This window comes from Sardina pilchardus, chromosome 8 (genome assembly GCF_963854185.1).
Source record: "Sardina pilchardus chromosome 8, fSarPil1.1, whole genome shotgun sequence".
NCBI lineage: Eukaryota > Metazoa > Chordata > Actinopteri > Clupeiformes > Clupeidae > Sardina > Sardina pilchardus.
This window is the reverse complement of record NC_085001.1, coordinates 32872851-32893076: the sequence shown is the minus strand read 5'-3', so window position 1 is coordinate 32893076 and position 20226 is coordinate 32872851. Positions and strand designations below refer to the sequence as shown.

The 20226-nt window shown below is 39.5% G+C and overlaps 1 protein-coding gene across 4 annotated transcripts in view; it reads left to right on the top strand.

Annotated features, from left to right (window-relative positions):
• The window catches only part of emid1 (EMI domain containing 1), a 122514-nt gene that overhangs the window by 27330 nt on the left and 74958 nt on the right, over positions 1-20226 (top strand). For 3 of the 4 annotated variants that reach the window (XM_062543681.1, XM_062543678.1, XM_062543679.1), the window contains exons 3-8: positions 1376-1479; positions 9045-9131; positions 9262-9323; positions 10080-10146; positions 12585-12674; positions 18539-18628. In XM_062543681.1, coding sequence (XP_062399665.1) covers positions 1376-1479; positions 9045-9131; positions 9262-9323; positions 10080-10146; positions 12585-12674; positions 18539-18628 — 500 coding nt within the window. The remainder of the gene's footprint in view (positions 1-1375; positions 1480-9044; positions 9132-9261; positions 9324-10079; positions 10147-12584; positions 12675-18538; positions 18629-20226) is intronic. The other variant, XM_062543680.1, reaches the window with a different exon arrangement.

Below are 20226 nucleotides of genomic sequence, written 5' to 3'. Positions count from 1 at the left end.
TCAAAGGTTAATTACGGACTAATTTTAGCCGCATTACTAGTGCTTTCCAATGGCCGTCTAACTTTTCTGCCACCACTGACGTCACGCCACTCCGAATGTTTATCCGTTGTGAAGGGGTCTGTACAGTACCTGTAATGTAACGTTAGGCAGTGCCTAGCTATGCTACCAAACATCTTGAGGCTCGTCAGGCAAGGTCACGGAGCCACTGACAAACTAAATATGCATTCCTACCAATGTTTGTAAATAAAAAAAAAATTCCGATTAATTAAAAGCGATATTGGTGTAAAATCATGTTTTATCTCATGTGCTATATACTTGACCTTAAAGGGATAGTTCGGGTTTTAAGACACAAAGTTATATGGGTTCCCTGTCGGCAACGTTGTGCATCAGCACTGACTTACCCCCCGACAGCGTCCTGTGAGCCGAGATCCAGCCGGTTTTTGATCGTTTTTGATGCTGAAGAAAGTAGTCCGGCAAGTTTCTGGGGTCACGAAAGTAAAGTGTTTTTCTTCTCAAAACCATATGCGTTCAACAGAGTGATATATTTGCACCACAAAAACGTTGTCCAGCTGTCAGTAGCGCGCAGTGATAGGAATCACGAAAAATAAGTAGGCCTAAGTGATAACGAGGTTTGAATTTTTCCTGGACAACGTTTTTGTGGTGCAAATATATCACTCTTTTGAACGCATATGGTTTTGAGAAGAAAAACACTTTACTTTCGTGACCCCAGAAACTTGCCGGACTACTTTCTTCAGCATCAAAAACCGGCTGGATCTCGGCTCACAGGACGCTGTTGCGGGGTAAGTCAGTGCTGATGCACAACGTTGCTGACAGGGAACCCATATAACTTCGTGTCTTAAAACCCGAACTATCCCTTTAACATTCAAGCTAGTTAGCGACAGCAGAATTCAAACACTTACCTCAGTAATTCTCTCAGAAGAACTTGTAGCCTTTTCTTAGTTTTGATGTTTCCACTTGGGAGTGTTCATTGACGATCCGACCCACATCTTCGTATGTGACTCTAGGCAAGTTGTGAAGAGATTTGGTCCACTCCAGCGGTATCGATCGGGCTCCGCCATTGTAAAACGTCTCTAACACTTTGACCGGAAGAGGCGTATCCCTACTCGGAGACGTTCTTCGGTCTTCAATTGTTACGTGACATTAGCCTATACCTGAAACCCCTAGAAGCAAGATATAATAATTAACATTCAAAACCCACAAGCCCCCAAATTAGACACATAGGCCCTCTACAAGCTTCTTCACTTCATCAAGATAAGCAGTCTCATTGTTGTTTATGAGGCCCCGTTGTTCCTGCTGATGCTGTTTGTTATACACAACTTTGACATGGCTTTCTTTTTGTTCCTGTGCCCTCCAGCTATCGCACTGTGGTGCGACCATCCTATAAGGTGGTATACCGCACTGTTACCACTCTTGAATGGAGATGTTGTTCAGGCTTCACTGGAGCTCACTGTGAGAACGGTAAGCTACCTCCAGTAATGAATAAGGTGACATGTCAACATTATGTAGATGAAATTAAAACAGGCTTAGATAGATAGATAAAATAGATTAGATAGACTAGAAAATGTAAGATAGATAGATAGATAGATAGATTATAGATACTTTATTGATCCCCAAGGGGAAATTCAAGGTCCCAGCAGCTTAAGACACCACACACAACATACATTACAATGTAAACAGGATGATAAAAAGCAAATCAACAAATCAACATGACTACAGAACAGTAAAATATACTAAAGACTAGAAAAGCACCCAGAGAGTGCAGACCTCCGCCTGTATTGTTCTTTCTTGGATGTCATACATTTGAACCTAAACTATTCAGATCGCCAACACGTGGACATACCATGCCATTACACCGCCAAGCGAAAAACATAACCACCTCCTGAATCCATACAGTAATACACGTACACGGATCACTCCCCAAATTGCCTTGGGTCATTTCTATGCTGGCATAGCCCTCCGTAAGATTCCGCTCAAATTTAATTGGGTCTGATCTCGTTGGACTCAATTTCTCAGGATGCATACCATCCTGAGCAATCAGCGAATGAGGGGGATGGGGGGAGGCAGGTGTTAATGATGACGTTGAGCATATGCATGTTGTAGTCTATAGCTGTCACGACCAAACGTTAGCGATTGGGTAAAATTAGGCTCAATCGTTTCAAACTCCAGCAGAGTTCATGCCTCCTGCCTGAAATTTATTCTGAATGGAGTAGGTCTAGGTCCTCTGTGCGATATTAGTACAAGGGTTTGGTATGACCAGGCTAGGTCATTTCAGACATTTTATCGAAATCCATCCATTAACTTTTTAGTTATCTTGCTATCAAACAAACCCCAATGAAAACATAACCTCCTTGGTGGAGGTAATAAAGATGCACATGTATTGAGGATTGGTGCTGTTATCCAGTATGAAGTGTGTGTCAAGGTGGTAGTGCAAATAAGTCCAACAGTGCAGGGTTAAACCCCCTGGAGTTTAAATCCCCCATTGGGATTTGAAAAACTGTTCCAAACACATACCTCAATCTGGGAGTTTTAGTCCTGTAAGTGACACCATTAGAAACCTTGAATCAACTAGTTTCCAAATATATATGTTTTAAAATAAAAAAATATTTTTTTGGCATAAGTAGCCTAGGCTAGGTCCATTAGTGTGTTACAAGTGTTATGGAAAAATCAGACTGCACGCACTGTCAAAGTGCTATGAGTAGGCTGGTTTACCAATATAGTGTAAAAAGGAGGTACAGGCTGATGAAAAGGATAACCGAGGATGAAAGTTAGCAAAATGATTCGGTCTTTCAAAGCTCAGAAGATATATCCAAAACGGGAAAACACAATATCCAAGACAAAGTCAAACTGAGAGCTCACGCAAAATGGAGGGGTAACAGGCACACAGCAGCAACACAAGTCCTTGAGAGTCCAATGTTGACAAGGCCAGACACAGACTGGAGAATATGGGAGACATTTGCACAACGAAGCGGGGTTAGGCGTAACTTCTCAATTAACCCATACTATGAAAGGTGGATATGTTTTAATCGAGGTATGCTGCCATTACATGGCAATTTCCGCTCCATCTCAAACCTGCTCCGAGCAGGTTATGTTCTTGGTTACCACACCCTTTATAAGTAAAATGATAATTTAAAAAAGTACAACCAACACACATTTATTAGAGTTCTCACTTTCCTAAAATGTACAGAAAGAAAAACAATTAATTATTGTGCACACATTGATGGACTTGTTAATTATCTACCAATCCGACTGAATGACTCCCGCAACTCCCTCCATAAACTCGGCCTTCCACTATTATTTGTGATGGCCAGCTCCTCTGCTACTGAACACTCTGATGCCTTTCCTCCTCCATTAGTGTTCAAAGACAGCTTTTTCTTGTTAGCTGTTAAACAGAGGCCAAGTGGAGGCTATAAGCATATACCACATATTTTCATAATTAAGAAATAGTAAATGCAAGCTATAATTAGCCTATATAAACCTACCATTCCGAATAATGTTTTTGTGTTTACTTTTCACCTGCTGCCAGGTGCGTTTGTCATATACCGATTAACACCATTTAGGATAACCAGCTTTTGTCAACCCCTGTTTAACAAAGTAACCCTGGGTTACAGTACATCTGGGTATGTTAAACTTCCTTCATAGTACAGGCCCCTGGTGATTGCTTGCAGGTGAGTGGGGCTAATAGGTAGGAGAGTGTGAGTGACTGGTAGGGGAAAGTAGGGGGTGTGGCTGTAGGAGAGTCAGGTGCTGGTGAGGCATGAGGGGGCGTGTCTGAGAGAGAGCCTGATGCCGGTGTGACACACACGTTTTGGGGGATTACATAATTTACTTTGAAATGTCATCCATTGACAGCTAACTGCTATGGGCTTGTTCAGAGGTCATGCCACTCCTTTTGAGCGCACACCTGTACTGTACACACATACACACGGTTAATGATGGTGCATTTGAGTAGGCTTACTCTTTGGAAACACTGAAACAACAACATTATTTTTATTATTATTATTATTATTATTATTATTATTTTGTAGCTTAATGTGCTTGTATGTGTTGATGTATTAATGTATTTCTAATACAGGAATGGCAAATTAGCATCTTACCTTTTTACACAAGAAAATTATTCAATAAATAAATAAATTGTTAAATATGCCGCGAGTTTAACCCCCCAATGGTAGACCCAAAGTTACACCCTTGAGTCCTGCCGATTTGTGCTAGTAGTCTCACAGTTAGTGAATTGGAGATTGCCTAAGTACAGTGAATATTAAAGTATATATAGTGTACTAATATAAGTTAGTAGTAATATAAAGACATCTGTCTCTGGAAGGTCCTGTCACTGGTCAATCGATATTCCTGGCTTCAATTTCACCAAAGGAAATGTTCATAGCTCTGACTCATACCCACAGAAGAGATTTGTAGCTGCAGAATAAATTTGTAATTAAAATTCATAGTAATCATGGATTGGTTCGTAGCAGTAGAATGTATGAATGTAAACTAAGGACATAATAGATACTGTACTACTGAAAATTGTTTGTGTCAATATTTTGTAAACTAACAACTTCCATAGGTGGCGCAAAAGTCTGTGTACATGGAGCATTGATTTGTAACTGTAGAATATATGTGTAATGGTAGAATATTTGCAACTGTAGGATGATTTGGAGTGTAGTGTGTACAGTATTTGTGTTAGTGTGTGTAAGTCAATATTACAAATACACACTAACACTAAGACACTGTTACTTCTACAAATATTTTTTACAGTAACAAACTATTTCTACAGTTTCAAAATGTGATACACACACACAAAACATATGAGTCAATTTTGATTTCATAAGAAACAAACTGGCAGTATTTAAGACTGCAGCTTTGGATTTTTGTAGACATGTGTTTTATGCATGGATGGGTGGTTCAGTTATTTTCATAGAGCGTCAGTGTAGAGAACGTCAAAGGAAATGTTGAAAACAAGTGGAGGCTGTTCTTTATGGGGTATAATAAGAACATAGCTGTGGGTTACACATACTGTAGTGTGAACATGAAAGACCAACATGTGGCCTTTTCTGTCACATCCCACAGTTCATCAGTGGTTTACATTTGTGCCATTCTGGAAAGTCTCTGTCCTCATGTTCTGCCATGCTTTGGGGAGATACAAAATACTCACAAAATCGAACAAGGCTATTACCAGGGCAGATATTTACTTGGAACTATATTTGGCCTCATCACAGGCGAAGCACCGCTAGATACTGTAGGTGCAAAGTTCTCACGCAGCAGCAAAATAAAACGTGGTGCATTTGTAAGCAGGCAAGAGGGATAACTATATTGTGTGGCGCAGTAATATCCTCACTATTGCACTTTCAGTTTCACTTTGGAGTGAGGATATTACTGCGCAGAGTCTAAGTGCTCCCAATGTTATTCCGCCACACAATATAGTTATCCCTTTTGCCTGCTTAGAAATGCACCACGTTTTATTTTGTCTCACCATACTTGGTCGTGTGACTACTCGTGTAACTGTATTTTGGAGGTGTTTGATCGCTTCTAACTTCATCTCTGTTTGGATCCTAATGAATGCATTGGGCTAGCTTAATGCTATCAAAGTTGCGCCGCGCGCCAGAGCCAGTGAGTGCACGCTTTGAAACGTGAGAGGTATGTATCAACTTGTCTTAATTAAGGGAATAACATAGTTTAATATGATAAAATGGTGAAGTGTTCCTTTAAAATACCTATTTCTTTTTCATATCTGTATTATAGCTAATCAGAGAATGCCGAATACACACCTCAGCTTTTTAAAATTATATAAAAAAAATATAGACTTTGACAAAGTAAACATCACAATTCAATATCACAGAGGACTATGTAGATCATAAAATGGCACTGGATGCACACTGATTTTCAAAGCTAATGTTTCCACAGTACAAAGTATACATATCTTAACTCCCTACTCCATAAAAACATGAAGAAAACGGATACAAGTGCACCAAAACATCCACAAAAGTATCCACGGGTATTTGTACAATGTGCTTTCCACCCTCTCAAATACTGAACCAAAGATAGATTGACCATTGTGGTCTGAGTTTAGATCCTGGCTATTTCCTTCATGTGTGCAAGGAGAAAGACATGTTTTCAAATTGAAGTCCTATCAACGTTCACTTTAGGACTACTACCACTACAAGAAATAATAATAAATTAAGAGTAATAATGATAATAATAAAAGTAAATGTGTATTCATTAGACAGTCATAATTTAAAATATGGTGTGTTAACAAACCATTTACAAGGTACAGTATTTCTAAATAGTAAGTTGGTTATTTCCCATAAATTAGATAAAGTTGTTGTAGTTCTTGAGGAATTATTTGCCCTTACAGTTTTTCACAGAGTGATGAATACCTCTGCATCTTTACATTTGAGATTCAACTTCTCTAAAATATTTATTTTAAAGATGTTTTGCTGGCGTCAAATTCAGAACCAATTGATATTCCTATTTCATAATTTATATGTTTTCTATGTTCCTCTACAACTATATATGAGTTTATGTGATTTGCAGATTATCACATTTTGTATATTAACTCATTGAGTGCCAACAACGTAATATTGCATTTTTAGCTCCCATGCGTAGAGTGCCAACAACGCAATATTGCGTTTTTCGCTTTTTTTTTTAAATTACGAAACTAGACACTCTAACTCACCTTATGTGTGATTTTTGGAAGTCTATCATGAAGAGAACTGAAGTAGATGACGATTAAAAACTCATGAAATCCTACAATCCGGAAATGTACGTCTGTCTTAAGTGGCTTATATCTCCTTTTCCAGAGGAACAACGGGGATTTTGTAGCCTGGAAAACCAGCGCCAACTGCTGGACGGCAAAATGTTTTGCCTGCATTTGGGTCTGGCCTCGGACCATTGAACATTTTGAAAACACTGCCCTGAATCTGGCAGATGGCAACTAAACCAATCACAACGCAGAGATGTGTTTTGAATCAAAGCGGGCGGGGCAGAGGGCTCTGGGGCGGGGTTTTGAGGGAGCGTTGGCCTATAGGCACAGACACGGTTTGAAAGACAACGGGTTGTACTCATCAACAATGTTCCGTTGTATCCATTCATCGGGGCCAGACTAAATTAGACATCCAATCCATTTAGGCTGGCTTATCAGGCTAGGGATTTTGATGAAAACTAGCCACTGTTTAGCTTGCGATTTTTTTCGAGATAAACGGTTTTCACCCACTGAGAGCTCAGAGTCTTACCTTTCAAATGAGCCATAGTATATGTCCATAACTATAACATAGAATACGCTGTGGCTCTACAAAAATAGTCAACAACGATCTAGCTTGCCGGCACTCTGGGACATAGCTTCCAAAAACAATGCGGCATTCAATGAGTTAAGCAGCGTCCCAATTCTTTGGAAATTGAGTTGTATTTTGTTGGTTGTTATAAGCTCTGTTGTACTGTTCCCATGATTTTATCTATTTATTACCATGAAACTCCCCTCATATTACAGGTACCAATCTGTAAAATGCTTCTATTGTACTATTCCAGAACAATATAGTGGAATAATATGTTGGTTGCAGTGAACAGTGTTTTCTCATGTTGATATTTTTCAAAACCATTATGTGGTAATCTTAATCATGAACTTGAGTTTGATCCCTGACTTTGTGTTTGTGCCTTCTGTTGACGTTTTGGTTGTTTGAACCATGTTGTGTAAAAGACGTTTTAGGGTAATTCTAAACCAACCTAAAATCTTTCATCTTCTTATTGTGCACTGGCAGATACTGAAACTCAGCTTGAAGCATGAAACTTGGATTGTCTATGTGCAGAAAGGACTTTAACCTTCTATTTGTGTCGTTTCTGTTCTTTTCTTTTTATGAGTCTGATTTATTTTTATATATCTTGTGGTCACAAAACAGTGGGAGAGGCTGGAGCAATTGTGGTTCCCAGAGATGTCTAGTGGGCAGGATAGATATAACCTTCCATGCCAGGCAGACACTAATAGTATATGTTGTGGTTACCCAAAGGCGTTACACCCACACTGCTAGATTTAACAAACATGAGTGATGTTCATGCACATTTATATACTAAAGAAAGTGTATGAGTATCTTTACACCAGAAATATCACCTCACCAGCAATCAGTAAACCAGTATGCACAGTATATGTTTTATTAAGCATAAGCATTATGCCATGAGGTTGAGCAGAAGGCTTTCTAGTATTCACACTGCTTCTGGGATTGCCATTTAATCAGTGTGAGGAGAAGTTCTAAACCCATGGACACTTTCTGAGATTTCATACACATTTTAGCATATATACAACAGCGCTGGCATTTTTTTCAGTACACGCGTTTTCCCTCCAACAACAACATTGCAAAGTGTGTTTTGCTCTTTCTTGAGCTTTACATTAAAACAAATGAGTCACCATAGTATGTCATACTAGTAAAAAATGCCTAATATTGTGATGCATGTAGTTCCATCTCACTGAATGTGAATGTGTTGTTGTAATTTAAAACAGTGCAGCTGATTGTAATGTTGAAATGATGAGGCTCCTCTGTAGTCAATTAAATCAGCTCTTTGGTAGGCAACAACTTCATTACCATATGGGTATAAGGGGCTTGACACATGTGCACATTGATGTCATATATGCAACAGCAAAGAATTGCTTTAGAATGGACTGAGACACGCAGAGGTTTTATTGATTTAATAAAACTGAATCTGTTGCTGAATTCTCTCTTCTCTTTAATTCTCTCTTTTTTAACACATCAGAACCCTCACAGACAATATAAGGTCCTTAATTGCTCCATAAATTTCGATGACATGGTTAAGGATTTTTTTCAGAGGTCCGCAAATTTCAAAGGATTATACATTTCACCGCTGGTTATGCCCCTTTAGGAATCAAATATTGACTAGATGTCCAGACTAATTTTCAATTGAGAATTGGTCTAGTGCTAGCAAGGCTATATAATGTAAACATATCAAGAAAATGGTTGCATACTGAAACTGAAAGAACCTACCTTACAACAATTACTCAGGTCTCCTTTTGTCTTGGTCCTCTACAGCATCACAAAATCAGCCACTGCCTCAGGAAGCTGTGCGAAAACAGGACTCCGTTACCAAACCTTCTGCACAGGAAGGGGAAATTCAAAGTAAGACTCCCAGCCAGTTCTAGTTAATAGATTTACTCTTCTTCTTAGCTGCTTGTTGTTATTGAACCTGGTAACACTGTCATTCCAACCTTATTAAGTTTTGCTGATTGTTATCCTGGCTCTGTTGTAGACTGCCTGAATTGTAGTCAAATAACTTTCCTGTCTGAGCGCCTAAGGACTCTGGAGACAAGGGTAAAAATATTTATGGAGTTCTTATTACTTTTGTAAGGCTACTAGGTTTTCACTTGACTTTGTAGGGCCCTCAAAGTCTGTAACTTTTATTTTTGCTGTGATATACAGTGGGTATAGTAAGTGTTCACACCCATGCAAAAGTTGACTAAAAAGAGGAATATAAAATCATCTTTTGAGAATTGATTGTAATGCCTTGTTCTTCCTTAAATACAGGTTGCATAAGTATTTGACCCCTATGTTAAATTCCCATAGGAGCAGGAGGATTTTTAATATGTTTTTATTTTTAAAGGCCAGCTATTTCATGGATCCAGGATATTATGCATCCTGATAAAGTTCCCTTGGCCTTGGGAATTAAAATAGCCCCACATCATCACATACCCTTCACCATAGCTAGAGATTGGCATGGTGCTTTTTCCAATAGCCTATTAGCCTGTCCTTAGCGGTTTGACTTTTACTATTTTTTTTAATTAAGGCATTACAATCAATTCTCAAAAGATGATTTTATATTCCTCTTTTTAGTCAACTTTAGCATGGGTGTGAATACTTACTTTACCCACTGTATAATGATACTAAAGCACTTAACGCTGTTAACTGAGATGATTTATCTGCTGTATGTCTATAAACATATACATGATCATTTTTTTTTCATTTATGTTTATTATTCATAGTTTGTATTTTATATTTTACTACTTTATTGCTGTAAAATTGGTTGGTTATATCAGACCAAATTTTAATGACATTGTGTTCCATGTTCAGGTTCAGCTCTTCACTGACCCTGCCTCCTCCCCTGACCACCTGCAAGTCAAAGGTGGGTCAGCACCAGGTGAATTACCTCAGAGTTATGTTTGTACTTTGTTGCCAAAGATGGATATTTAGTTTGTGCTTCTCAACAGTACGGGGACCTTGGGCAAATCTTCTTTAGTGCTGCTTGCACTCCTATCTGCTTGGAGTGGGTAGTATAAAACAGTTTAGTCTGGTAGTTAACAGCTAGCCAGATAGGAAAGAAATGGCTAGTTTAAAATCAACTACTGTTTTAAGAAATCTGCAATGAGTTTTGGAGGAATTTGCACAGTATAATTTCCTGTGTAGGGGCAGAGATATAATGGCCACCTTTGCAATTTAATAGAGGCAGGCTACAATACTCTTTTTTAAGTCATGAATCATTTCCTAGAAGTCAATACTTACATTTCCTTCTAACTCATGCGAATTAGTGATGCACATTCGTGGAAATGCGTCTGAATCACATGCACATTAGTCACTATTTCCAGCGCCTGTTGACAGGGACATTATATGAGGTGGTGGTGTGGATGATGTCATCAGGGGTTCTGGCTTTTGTAATACTTCTAAACACACCATTTTAGCACAGTTTTCGGAGGGACAAAAATATTAACAGAGAAAGTAGTGCCCGTCTTCTGTCTGACTTGTGACATGACGTGATGTGAACATTGCATGCAACTTCACAGCTTGACACTACCCCACATGGAGAAATGTTGCACGTTAAAGGGTCGCTGTGTAACGTTTTCAGTCGTTTGATAACAAAATCAACATTTCCCATTCATAAATGTACCCTCATTTATGTTTAATTACCACCACCAATTCGAAGCACACCACCTATTTGCTTAGAAATCGTCATTTACATATACATAATTGGTTCGACTCTCTGCGTGCTCCATTTTAAAATGATGGTGGCCAGCGAGGGACATATGCGAAACACACCTCTGTATTTGGCCTCTGCAAGCAAAGTTAGGAGTTATAAACCCATTTTCTACAAGTCGCATGTCTTCATAACATTCCGACATTGAAATTGTATTTTCCAACGAAACAAATAAAGAAACAGTAACTTTGTTTGTGACCTGTCACTGTCTCAGCAAAGCTCTTGTGCAGAGCCACTTGTTCTCAATGGCTCTACACCCAGAGACAGTTGATAAACTAATCTACCATAGTTTTGCTAGAAGTTGCTGAACATGTGTTATTTCAGGTTGGTTTGCAATGATATACAAGTTTAACCTAAGTCCTTAGCTGCTACTTAGCTAGCCAACATCACTAACTGTACGTACACACCGCCGGCGACTTGAGCTTCCAAGATCGCTCTGGACGCCGTGGGAAGCTTGGATGCTTTGGCCGCTCTGACGTAGTAGCATTCTATGTTCGTTGCTGGTCGTTTGGTCGCTGAACCGCGTCATAGCTCATTACCATAAAGTTGAGCCACTTTCAACTTTCTCTAATCGCTCAAGACGCCCAAAACGCGACACCGACGGATTGGTCGCTGCTGGCAGCTGAGAGAAGCCGGCTTCCATTGAAAATGAATGACTTCCGGAATCTTTGGAAGCTCAAGTCGGCGGCGGTGTGAACGTACAGTAACCGTTCCCATTCACTTTTCTATGCTAACATTAGCTAGCTAGCTACCTTGGCGAAATGAAATTACTTATTCTGTGGCATCACACACAAGCAATGACAATAGAGAAAAGTCCATGTTTGTTCATCTTGGTAGATTTGTGATGAAATGAGCTGTAGTGTTCTAAACCTTACAACTTTGACTAGAAAACCTGTGTGTGACTAGCAGAGTACAGCCTACATGCATTCTGCACTCACCTATTATTTGAACTCAAAGGCAAAGTGAAACTAACTTCACTGTGGTCTCATAGTCAACAACATAACAGTCCTACACAGTTATTCATTTTCACTATTGATTGACAAGGAGTTACAATCGAAAACGTAGCCTGAAAAAGGCCAATAATCCCAATACTATTCGAATGACTGAATAAAAATCCTAAGGATATTTATCCTGCAGAGGAGTTGTTTTGATTGATTGCTAAGGGCTGCTTTACATTTTGTGACAGTGTGTCTTCACCTGTGCTTTATACTGTATGATCCTTTCGCTATAGACCAAGTTTTTTCAGAGGGTGTAAGACATACATTTTTGGATCATATGCCAGATCAAACCGGCGAATATCAAACTCATCCAATATCAGTGTGTGAATTTCACAAATGCTCTTCTGGAAGAATGGTTAAAAATGCCCGTAAACACACTCCTAAACCTTGTAGAAAGCCTTTCCCAGAAGAGTTGAAGCTGTTATAGCAGCAAAGGGTGGGCTAATGTCATATTGAGCCCTATGGATTAAGAATTGGATGTGACTGAAGTTCATATGGGGGTCAAGGCAGGTGACCCAATACTTTTGGCAATATAGTGTAAATGAAAGAGAACGTGTCCCTATTCCAACTATCATATAGCTACAGTGTGACCCTCATTTCTCTCAAAAGGGAAACCAGGGTCTCGTGGACTCCCAGGCCCAAAGGGGGAAGCAGGTGTGAGAGGTCCTGCTGGAGCACAAGGGACTTCTGGACCCTCAGGTAAATCATTTTGCTTTCAACATATCTACTAATTCCTGATGATGATCTGTCTGAAAAGAAGAGCTCATTTGCCTGTGGCTGAGGTGAGAACAGTATTTGAAACTTGTCTACCTGCCTTAACACCACTGATAACCTCCATTATAACCCACACTAAAAAAAAACAGGACTGGACTGTAGCAACCTTCATAATTACTGTCCCGTAACAAACCTGCCCTTCATTTCCTCATCATAATCATCATAATCATCATAATCACCTTGAACTATTTCAATCTGGGGTCTGTTCACGCCACAGCACTGAGACAGCCCTTGTTAAGATCACTTATGACCTTCTCCTGCAGCTGATGCTGGCCGACTATCCATTCTCATTCTCCTTGACCTCAGTGCCGCCTTCAAAGTAAAGGAGTCTGTGGAACCGCTCTTAAGTAGTTTGCGCACTACTTGACAAACCGCACATATTTTGTCAAAATTGAAGACCACCAGTCAGAGAGCTCAGCACTCCAACATGGAATACCACAGGGCCACTTTTATTCATCAACTACCTTCTTCAACTAGGCAACATCTTCAGACATCATGGCATCCAATTCCACTCATATGCAGATGACACACAGCTTTCTGTATCTACCAAGCCCACTGCCACACTCGCCCCAAACACCCTCACCACCTGTATCCACGACATCCAGGCATGGATGACCACCAATTATCTTCAACTTAACAGTAACAAAACAGAGCCACTGCTCATTGGCACTCCATTTACACTCTCAAAATCCAACATTTCATCAGTCTCCATTGGGGAGGATGTCATACCAGTCTCTAAACAGGTAAAGAACATTGGAGTTATTCTGGACAGTACCTTTTCATTTTCCAACCACATCGATAATGTCTGCTGGACGGCTTATTTCACCACAAAAACATCTCCAGACTGCGTCCCTCCCTTTCACAACACTTCACAGAAGTTCTTGTCAACACCCTGGATCGACTATTGCAACGCCATCCTGCAAGGAATCCCCAATACACTACTCCACCGGCTCCAACTTCTCCAAAACTCACCTGCATGCATCATCTCCCGTACCAAGTCCACCGATCATGTCACACCTCTGCTTATTCAACTGCACTGGCTCCCCATATCACATCAAATCAATATAAACTTTAAGTCCCCCCACACACACACACACACATAAGCATTAGCTTGCTAGTTGCTTCTATTTGTTTTTCGTAAGATGACCTTGGGTTTTTTGAAAGGCACCATAAGTCAAATGAATTATTATTATTATTACTATTACTATTATTATTATTATTGCCTTCTGCAAGGACACATGCGCAGTGTTGGTCATCTTACTTTTAAAAAGTAATTAGTTACCGTTACAAATTACTTCTGCCAAAAACGAATTGAGTTAATAACTCAGTTACCACACTGTAAAAGTAATTAGTTACTCAGCAAAGTAACTGACGTTATTTTTTTTGTTTTATGTAACATGTTTAACGTCAAAGATATTTATATTAACTGATTGAAGAATAAAAACAATTATTCGGTACAATTTATTTTTAACTTTTATTTGTTTGTTTATTTAAAAGGGACAATGCACATCAATTAACATTCTTTGTTTACATTTAAAATGTAAATGTGCCAGAGTTAGCAAAAGAGCTAATTTTCATCTGTAGTCCCTTGGCAGGTCAACACATCATCACAATACATTATAAAAGAATACAGGAAAGATAGAGAGCAAATTAAGAGAGAAAAAAGAAAGATAGAATAGATACAAAACATTGTATAGTGCTTGGAATGAGATAAACCAGCTATTAATGAGTGCAGTTTTGGTTGTTTTCAACCCATCTCTGTAGTGTAGTTTTAAATGATAAATAGCTGGTACCAGGGGCGCCGCCAGGGGGGGAAAGGTTAGGACGATTCTAAGGGCCCAGCACTGACAGGGGGCCCTTTGAGGGCTATCAATAATATTTTAATAGTATTGTCATGTGTAGGATTTTTGAATAAATATTTCATTTGATCTGTTTAAATAAGGAAATTATATATGGTTTTACAAGTCAACTGCTATTTTCACTGTAGGAACATAATCTAAAGCGATTTCAACCACCCCTATTGTGGACCGTACCATTTTCAACCACCGTGGCGCTAGAACGGAGATAGAAAACGACTTCAGCAGTGTCAACATTGAGTGACAAAACGCTAGGTAAATTCCTCCAGTAGGCTAAATTCGTTTTGCTGCTGCTGGGTAAATGTATCTTGTTAGCAGACGTCTAGCTCGTTGAAAATCATGTCATCAAGTCATTACAACCGGCATTTATTAACGTTTTTACCCCCCACCCCCATGTAATTCGAACTATGAGCAGCAGGCTATCCTACCCCCCAATTCGCACTCTGCATAGGTGCGTGCATTTTAGAAGTTGCCAAGTAAATTATGAAGTCTGGATATCACAAACGCAAGCAGAAGCAAAGAGCTAAGAGGGAGAAATAAAAGTCACTCGGTTTTTCCAAAAGAAAGGTAATTCACTGACACTGGATGCCATGACACAACACACTAGCTAGCTAGCTAATAAAAAGAGATGATTTCGTTTAGGCTAAACCTATATCAAAACAACAATTTTCAGTAGCCTAGGCTAAGAAGTGCAGTGTTATTTTATTTAAACACTGCACGTTCATTGCCATGGGAGAACAGATGAATGTAATGTAGATCTGTAAGTGTAATTTACAGTAGTCTGTAACTGGATGAACTTGAGCAATAAACTAGGCTATGCAAGATAAAATATTAGCCTACACGACTGCTGGTGCTAAGAACTGGTTTCTTAACTAATGAGGTGCCCTCAACATACACACTACAGATTCATCCTCAGGAATAGAACCCCAGCCCATATCAACCCAAATCCCAGAGGAGGTGAGCAATACAATACAATAATTAACTAGCCTAGTTATTCATCAAGGCAAACATTTGATCACATACAGTAAGTCAATAAAGACAACAATTGGAATGATTGACACCCTGATGATGTTTGCTGGAGAGCTCTGAAGTATTGAAAGAATTAACTGGATAGTGGCCTAACAATATTTGCTCATAAAAGAAAATCGATATATTCCATAATATGTAGCCTACTATGGCATTTTCATTTTAAGGCAACAGCTCTATTCAGTGTGATTCAAGACAGTTGTGCTTTTTTTTATTATTATTAAAGGCCAGCTATTTCATGGATCTAGGATATTACTGTATGCATCCATGATAAAGTTCCCTTGGCCTTTGGAATTAAAATAGCCCCACATCATCACATACCCTTCACCATAGCTATAGATTGACATGGTGCTTTTTCCAGTAGGCCTATTAGCCTGTCAATGAGCATCAAACAGGCTAATGATTGATTTTTACTCCTTTTTTAATTAAGGCATTAAGATCAATTGTCAAATGATGATTTTATATTCCTCTTTTTAGGCAACTTTAGCATGGTATCAAATACATGTTCTCCCCATTTTCTATATTACTTTATTAATAATTATATATATATATATTTATTTTTATTTTTTTGAGGGGGAGGGGGGGCCCTAAATCGAAATCTTTCATGGGGCCCAGAATTTCTGGCGGCGCCCCTGGCTGGTACTGTGTCTTATTTCAATTGGAAGGCAATTCCAATAGTGTGACGCCCGTACTGAGAAGACTGTTTGGCTAAACTTGCTACGTCTATACTGAACAACACAGTCTCCCCTGGTGGCTGCCCTAGTTGCCCTGCAACTGCTGTTAGTGGGTGGAAGTCAGAACGTGCACATGGTATCCGCCCACCCAGCCCAAGCCCGAGGTGACTATCGGGAGATGCGGGAGGATTCCCAGTGGGCCGTTAACGTTTTGGGCCGGTCTGAATATTGTGAGCTTAAATATATTGTTTCTGATGATTTGCTGCGCTCTCGCGGCACTTCAGCAGTCTGGGATGTGCGGTCGCAGCCCCTTACGCGCCGTTTCCCAAATATTAACAAAGTAGTACTCACAAAACTGTTCGGAAGTCGCAACAAGTCAATGCAATAATCTACGGGAGTAAATGAGCAACCCCTTCTCCAGTTGAACGGCCCTGACGAAATGTAGGCTATGCAGCAGAGACGTGTATTAGGATAATAATTAATTTTACTGTAAGGTAACCCCCGATATCAAAAGCCCTCAAAAATAAAATAGGCTATCTTTAAAATATGTATTGGGTCCTCCTTTGAGGATAACGTTCAGTTTCAGTGAAGTAGCCCAGTGAGAGAAACTATAGAGGAGCGTTAAATCCGACAGACAGAGAAAGTGCGCATTTAGGCTACTTGTCACTATTATGCATATAAGCTATCGTGGCAAGTTCGGTCGGCTACGCTACAGTATGTGCAGAAATGAAATGGCTTGGATTTGGTGAGTAGCCTATTCAAGTCTTTTTTTCCCCTCCTGAAGTTGGATATGAATTGGGCCTATAATGAAATTATTTCCAGATTCCACTCTGATGTACACTATCTATAGCTATAGCCTAGTCCAGTGTTTCTTAACTGGTGGGTCGCGACCCAAAAGTGGGTCGCGGAGGTGTCCTGGGTGGGTCGCGAAGTGATGTTGTAAAAAATATAGGCTATGTATATTTTTTCATGCAACCACTTAAGGTTGACCCAGCCACGGAGATATGCTACCATGGACAAGGCTACAAGTTGATAAACGAATATTTCCTCCGTTTTCAACATTTTAACATCGTGCACAGATTTTCAGAAAAGTTTTTGTTGACACCCGTGTTCATGCCGCCAAGAGCATGCCAAATCTTAGTGGTGTAACAAGAAGTTTGAGCCGAGCTAATCAGAATCCCGAAAATATCAATAACATCAATGAATCACTTCCTTGTTTCATTTCAACTGTATTTGCAAATGCAAAAAACGAAAAGGGTTGGCACCAACATTAGATTATATTTTGCAACTGCTACTCGGAATGCATCCATGATCACCAAAGTCAAATGAAAATGTAAACATTGGCCACACTTTTTGCGCAGACGCAAGTAGCCTATTTAGTTTTTCTCAGTTCACATTCATACGCGAAACGAGTCCACGAATCTCCACTTTTGGCGGAGTTTTCAGAAAGAATTCAGAGGCGAAATCGCCGTTTGTGTGTAGGCTACACGGAAGGCACAAACGAAGGGAAAAGTCTCAGTTTTTTTTAAATACCAGTGAATGTGAGAACGGGGCTCGAGTCTCTGATCAGATCTAAAAAAACATATCCAGTTCTCTCATTAATGCTCCTAAAACGCATATAGGTCTAATTTCCACATTGTTCTCTGGTCTTTTCATTGTAAACCTGGCCTATAGGCCCCTCGTGTTATTTGCTGTGTTCACATCCAGTTACAGTGTGATGTCAAATCTAAATGGATCTAAATGCTGAAATGTTTGTCTTGTAAATTTATATATTTTATATATTTTGAAAAGTGGGTCGCGACCTAGTAAACATAGGGAATTGTGGGTCCCTTGGCCAAACCAGTTAAGAACCACTGGCCTAGTCTGTCAAGGGCGATTAGGCTAATATAGCCTACATTTATTTATTAGCTCAGGGGAGGGAATTCCATCCTATATGATCCTATCCAGTGAACGCCAAATTGTAGTAACGCGACGCTTTAAATTCTCAGTAATGATAACGGCGTTGCAACGATGAGATAAGTAATTAATTAGATGACTTCGTTACTGACATATTAACGCCGTTAGTAACGCCGTTATACTTAAACGCCGTTACTCCCAACACTGCTCTTAACCATTCTTAGTCACAGTAAAATTGGGTCGTTAATTAGTTAAGATGTATTAATGAAATTGTTTGACAGTCATACAATCTCTTTGGTAGAGACTAATTATTTTTTTCTTCTAATCTTTTTTTAAGGACCCCGTGGACCACCAGGTCTCCCAGGGGAAAGAGGACTACCTGGTCCTCCTGGCCCTCCAGGTTCTCTTGTAGCACAACCAGACATAGGTAGTAAAAACACAACACAGGCATGCATATGTTATGGTTAAACCTCTATTACTCATTCATATAGATTTAGATGTAGGTTTATTGACAGAAATTCCATACACTCACACAGTATGATGGGATTGTATTGAAATAATAATTCATTTAAGATCCTTTTGCATTGCTGTCTTTTAATGTGCCATGCAATGCATAACCACTCAATAGTGATAAGAGGTCATATATCACATTTACTTCCTTGGCGTTGAACCTTTCTTGTTTTTCATTCAATTTCATCATATCTTGGATACAAATGTGCAGACAGTAAAAAAGCAGAAATGTAAGAAAAGACTGGTTGGCCATAACTTCATGCCAGAGTTTGGCCCATATCCATTCTACTCTTTATTGATAAATTATTTAAAAACATAGTATTTAACTAACCACCATCAAATTACTGGTTATTAGGTACACTATGCAAGATCGTCACTTTTACGTAAGCCAATTTGATCGTTTTTCCTATTGTTAATGTTTCGCCTACACAACAAATACATCTGCATTGTGTGCAGGGGGATAAGTCACTAGTTGTTTGCTATTTACAATAACAGAGTAACATATGTACATTGTGACTTTAGAGTGAGCTTTTCAGTCACCAAAAATACCCAAACTTGCATAGCATTGCTTTAAGATTTCAAATGACAATTTGTAATAATGTAATTATGTTAAGTTATTTATTTAGCGAGTTAAATAGGTGCCACTTCCACGCATTAGGGTACATGTCACACATTCGCCTTCATTCACTTTAACCACGGTATCCTCCGAACGGGGGCGTGATTGACAGCAGAGGATCTTTGAAACAGGCAAGTTGTCATTGTTCCGTAGGCATTCACATGGACGCGCATCGCTAAGACCGGGCGTAGTTAAGACTAGGCATACAGCGCCCTCCATAATTATTGGCACCCCTGGTTAAGATGTGTTCTTTAGCTTCTAATAAATTATTTTTTTCCCCAAATAATATAGGACCACAATGAAAAAAAGCGTAAAATCCAACCTTTAATACATGTGCATTGATTTAGAAGGGAAAAAAAACCCACATTAAGAAATAATTATTTTACATCAAATCATGTGTGCCACAATTATTGGCACCCCTGATGTTAATGCTTTGTACAAGCCCCTTTTGCTAATAAAACAGCACCTAATCTTCTCTTATAATGTTTCACAAGATTAGAGAAAACAGAAAGAGGGATCTTGGACTATTCCTCTTTGCACAAAATCTCCAAATCATCCAGCGACCTGGGTCCTGTCCTCTGCACTCTCCTCTTCAGCTCACCCCACAGGTTTTCAATGGGGTTGAGGTCTGGGAACTGAGATGGCCATGGTAGGAGCTTGATACGGTGTCTGGTAAACCATTTCTGTGTAGACTTGGCCATATGTTTAGGGTCATTATCTTGCTGAAAGACCCAGTGATGACCCATCTTCAGCTTTCGGGCAGAGGCCACCAGATTTTGATTTAAAATGTCCTGGTATTTCAAAGCATTCATGATGCCATGCACCCTAACAAGGTTCCCAGGCCCTTTGGAAGAGAAACAGGCCCACAGCATCACCGATCCTCCACCATACTTCACAGT